Raw genomic sequence first — 5,082 nt, 5'->3', positions numbered from 1 at the left:
TTCAGTATTCAGTAACATCATACAGGACTGTGCATAGAGATAGAGTATAGTGTTTGCCTCAGAATCAAAATTCAAATGTCATGCAAATCCTCTTCGTGTAAGGGGTGGATAAACTCACAAAACACAATATAGTCTGTCAAGAATGTACATGTGCCAACACACCAATGTTCACATTGAACTGTCCATTTAAATTTAAATGGAAGGAGTAAGGCACTTCATGACATGAATATTAAACTAGCAATTCCGCAATTAAATAAGAGCCACTTCTTGAAAATTAACATCTGACTCAAAATTTTATGTTCTACATTGTGAACCGAGAAAAAAAATCAATAAACAGATTAGCTTGTACATTTCGTGAATATTCACAACGATTTATACCATATGGTATATATCCATGGAAAGAACAATGAACAAACTATGAGAGAGAGAGAGAGAGATAGTAGCAACTGTCATCTTGTACATTTCCATGCCAACCAATTATAAAGAACAAATGCAGTCTACTTCTGCTAGTGTTAAACAACCAGTGTCATGCACAGATGAGAATCAGAGATCACACAGTAAATACAGCAAAAACAAATAAGCTTGTAAGCAAACAAAATTAACACTTGAGGAGACTAGTAAAAAAATATAAGACAGTCTTCCCAGATTTTGCATCCCTTCTGTTCTAGCATAGGCACTCGCCTGCAGTACCCTGTCACAGTGCCAATGGAAATAAAATCAGAATGCTGAATTGCATAGGTTCATCTTCCAAGAATATTACTAGGGTAGAATCACAAGGAAACAATCTTCTCACCAGCACACAAATTCTCAAAGTGGATTCACAATTAATGTCCTCACACAAGAATGTCTTAAACGTCAACCAGCCAACAATTTTCTGTATTCAGATATGTAAATTCAAAAACTTGGAAGTGCCACGAAGTACAGGAATTGTTGTACGGAGTAGCGATTACCAACTACAAATGAAACACATATGTTTTCCATCTACAAACTCAAACTGACAGGCAACACCAACATTCAGAAACAATCTCACACTCAACGCAATCAGCAACTATCTGATCAACACCACAACTCCCACATCATGTATCGCACGCGGCACTCAAACATCAGCGCATCACAAACTAATGAACTGGAAGGTCATAGCGAAGAAAAACCTGCCGTCTGCTCGTCTCAAGGGAGAAGCCAAGCCGGAGGAGAGTGGTTCGAAGGGTTCTGCGGCGGGCAGAGCTGGACAACTGGAGGCGGCCCTTCTGACCACTTCCCGGTGGCGGTGGACTGGGAAGCCAAGGCGAGAGGAGCGTTGTTGCTAGCTGGCATGAGTTTTGCTGGAAAGCACGCAGGTTGCTTGATGGGCTAATCGGACCGGAATTGTGTTGGGTCGAATGGCCTGGACCCAATGTAGACCCACTAGAAGTTACTGAAGGCCGATTTAATTAGGCCTAAATTGCAGCCTACGACGGCGCTTGGACGTGTAAAAAGCTTGCTTGCAAGGTGTTACACGAAGCTTGTCCTGAAAAAAGAAAGAATTCCGCCACAAAAAATAAAAACAAAACCAAGACGATGAAGCTATAATGTTGAATGCCTGGAAGTGGGTAGGGTAAACGTTTGGGTAGGGTTTTTTGAACTAAAATCCCTGGGAAGTGTGGAAACAAATACTACCAAAACTCGTAGAGCAGCCTTCGATTTGCAAATACAAAAGACCGGACAAAGAAAATAAAAGAATGCCACCTCGAAGACCGGAGGTCACCTACGCCTCCCTGGATCTATACAGCCATACTACAGGCGCAGTTCGAAAAAAAAAAGGATGGTTCACCTCACAAACTCACAAGCTCAGAGAGGGCAAAACGAAGCAGGACTGCGATAAGGACCACTGACAGAGGTAAGCAATGCATGCCCAAACTGCTATGAATTAAATAGCAACCGACATGTAGACGCAGTGGTATATTCAACACTAATAAAACACAAGTAAGAGACTCATCGGCATAACGGATTCTGCGATTCAGCATAACGTCAAGCCTATGGGTTGCAAATGAGGCAGGGAAATGCAGTTGGCCACAGAATCGAAGTTCAGATGCCACGCAAAATCATCTTTCTTCAAAGAAGAAATGCACACGATTTATCAAGAATATGCTACCTACCAACATGCCCATTTTCAGGCACAACTATCCATTTAAATTCGACAGGAATATGTACTGCATTTCATGACATGAACATCAAGCTAGTTATTAATTCATAAAATAAATGAAGTTTATGAAACTTGTGGAGAGTGAGGGTAGGTTCAGATGACTTCATGGGTATTAACAACTCTGCATCTCAGTAAGTTCAGCTCCCATTCATATTACTCCAGTTCCATGCTAGTTTGTGAAACAATAAGGAAACATTCTGGTCGCTAGCACACAAAGTTCCAAACTGGATTCTCCATTAATCACCTGACACAAAAAACCTATATCGGCAACCATTTCTGTTTTCAATTACGTGAACTGATAGAGTGCCACAAAGAACAAGAAAGTAGTAACAACTAACAAGGCATGACAAATGAAACACATGGATCTGAACAACAATCTCACTGTTCTGCAATCAGCAACTGTCTTCAGGCTTTCGGCAACAATCTAATAGCAAATGCAATAAGCAGCTGCCCGATCAACATGGCAATTTCACATCGTCAATCGCACGCAAACATCAGTACATCTGAAACTCATGAACTGGAGTTTCGTAGCCAAAAACTTGCCGTCTCAAGGGAGAAGCCATGCCGGAGGAGAGCAGTTGTTCGAACTGTCCTGCGGGGCGTAGCCTTTGATACCAGGAGGTGGTCCTTCTGACCACTTCCCGTTGTCGTTGCAGGGATACTGCTTCTCATTGACACCACGGAACATCATCCCCTCGTCGTAGAAGCTCCGATCATCCAAGAAGTAGATGCCAGCCTTGAACCCCGGGTACTGGGCCACCTCGTAGGATCTGGAGCAGCCTCTCCCCACGAACAGCACCCAGCGTGTCCAGCTCGCCCCAGCACCAGGTGTACTCAACCTCCTCGCCTTGATCGTCTACCTCGGCGACCTGATCGTCCTCATCGTCCACCTCCTGCTCGATGTCCATGTCCTGATCCTCACCCTCCTCGTCGTCATCGTCGGACTGGGGAATCTGAGCCGGGCCCGGAACACCCTGAACGACGAAGTCAGCAACAGATGCAGACACTATGAAGCTCAGTTTGCAGGTACATACACCACAATAGATGCAGACACTATCTGGAAGGCACACATTGAGTCCAAACACAAGTTCTTTGTCTGGTTGTTGGTGCAAAGTAAGATCTTGACAGCAGACAAGATGCTCGTGAGAAATTGACAAGTAAACACCATCTGCCCGTTGTGTGACCAAGAATTGGAGACGGCTACTCACTTATGTTTGCAATGCAGCTATGCAAAGCAAGTTTGGTTCTTGGTAGGCACATGGACGGATGGACATGTTTCTACTCCAACTCAAGATGATAAGGAAGTGCAAGAATGGTGGCAAGGACAGCTGAAGAACTTGAGCACAAAGCAACGACGTTCAAAAGCCGCTCTCATGACAATCACAGCATGGCACATATGGAATGAGAGGAATAGGAGAATCTTTCCAAATCAGGAACTACGACCATCACAGATTTTGATGAGAATCCAGAAAGATGTTGAGCTGCGAAGACGTGCCTGTGGGCGCCCTTCACTGGGCGGTATATCTTAATTCGTTTAGATGCTTAAGACTCGAGTTAAACTTCTTTTATGTAATATTGCATTTCATGTAACCTTGAACTTCTCCCTCTTAAATAAATGAGCAGTGCTCCTGCGTCCTTTTCAAAAAAAAAAAAAAGCAACAGAGGTTGAGGAGCGAACCTGACGACCATCAGCAGTTCCCCGCCGGACGCCACGAGGTAGCGAGCACGGACGACGAGTCCGTCGTAGTTGCGCCCCTCTGGCTGCAAGAACTTCAGCTCGGGAAGTAACAGCATCCGCCCACCTTCACCGAGAACCGGCTCGCACACGCGGATGTGTTCGCCTCTGGTGAGGAAATGGAAGGCGACGCCATGATACACGACGTCCTCAACCTCGAAATCCACTGGAGGTAACCAGTCGGGCTTGGCCGACAGAGACCTCATGCGCCAGAAGGCCAAGCGCCGGAGCGCGGGGTTGTCCGGCCAGCTGCCGATGATGCAGGCGCCGACGCAGTTTGGGTGGCCCGGCGGGGACGAGGGTGGCGGCGAGGATGACCATGTCGCGGTCGTTCTGCTGCTGGCGGACCAGGTCGGGGAGGACATAGCTGCTGTTGTCGCGGAGGTTGAGGAGCTCGTGGCGGCGAGTCTGGTAGGCGAGGAAGAGCCAGGCGCCGTCGTGCGACCCGAAGTAGCGCGCGCCGTGCGGGGGCGCACCGATGTCGTGGCGGACGCGGAAGTCGCTGAGGAAGCAGTGGACGGGAGTCGAGCCGGCGGACGGGAGGAGGAGCCACGGGAGCGCGGGTGGCGGGGGAGGGATCTGGGCGCGCGCGCGCCATGTGCGGCAGACGGTGGTGATGGTGCGGCGGTCCTTTGCGCACGGGAAGAGGCGGACGATCTCGGACATGAGGTCGGCGGGGAGGTCGTCCGTCCAGCGCCGATGCTCAGCCATGGGAGTGCCGGAGAGGTGGGGGCGAGACTAGAGCGATTGGTAGTTGGGGCTCGGAGGCCGGTGGCGGTGGACTAGTGGTGGGTGGCCGGTCGGGTGAGCGGGTGGACGACGGCGAGCCGCCGAGGAACTGGAAGAGTTCTTTTTTTTAGAGGAAGGAACCGGAAGAGTTAGCACTGCATTTGGATGTAGATACTCAGCCGAATTGACATTGATAACACCCGAATTCGGAATTGGAAATCATCCCTAATGCCGATCGGTATTCATGAGACACTCACCCGCTCTCCCTTCATACCGAGCCCACCCCCTCGGTTTTCGTTGGAATCGTCCTCCGCCCGTTCCCTCCGTCTCTCTCGCCCCTCTCCTTCCTCCCTCCCTCGGCATGCCGCGCGCCGCACCCCATGCCCTGTCTGCCGGCGAGCCGCGCTGCCCCTCCCCAGCCTCCCTCCGCCGACGA

The 5,082-nt window shown here is 48.9% G+C and overlaps 1 protein-coding gene across 1 annotated transcript; it reads right to left on the bottom strand.

Moving 5' to 3' along the window:
• Positions 1-2,501: 2,501 nt before the first annotated feature.
• Positions 2,502-5,072, bottom strand: LOC101756064. Its single transcript, XM_022825211.1, has 4 exons — positions 4,073-5,072; positions 3,861-3,984; positions 3,105-3,156; positions 2,502-3,038 (listed from the first exon to the last, which is right to left on the bottom strand). The coding sequence occupies exons 1-4, from the start codon at positions 4,626-4,628 to the stop codon at positions 2,730-2,732; spliced, it is 1,041 nt and encodes a 346-aa protein (XP_022680946.1). The 5' UTR covers positions 4,629-5,072; the 3' UTR covers positions 2,502-2,729.
• Between the last annotated feature and the right edge of the window lie 10 nt (positions 5,073-5,082).

This window comes from Setaria italica, chromosome III, assembly GCF_000263155.2.
Source record: "Setaria italica strain Yugu1 chromosome III, Setaria_italica_v2.0, whole genome shotgun sequence".
Classification (NCBI taxonomy): domain Eukaryota; kingdom Viridiplantae; phylum Streptophyta; class Magnoliopsida; order Poales; family Poaceae; genus Setaria; species Setaria italica.
The sequence above is the reverse complement of the archived record's forward strand: the minus strand, read 5'-3'. Positions and strand labels throughout refer to the sequence as shown.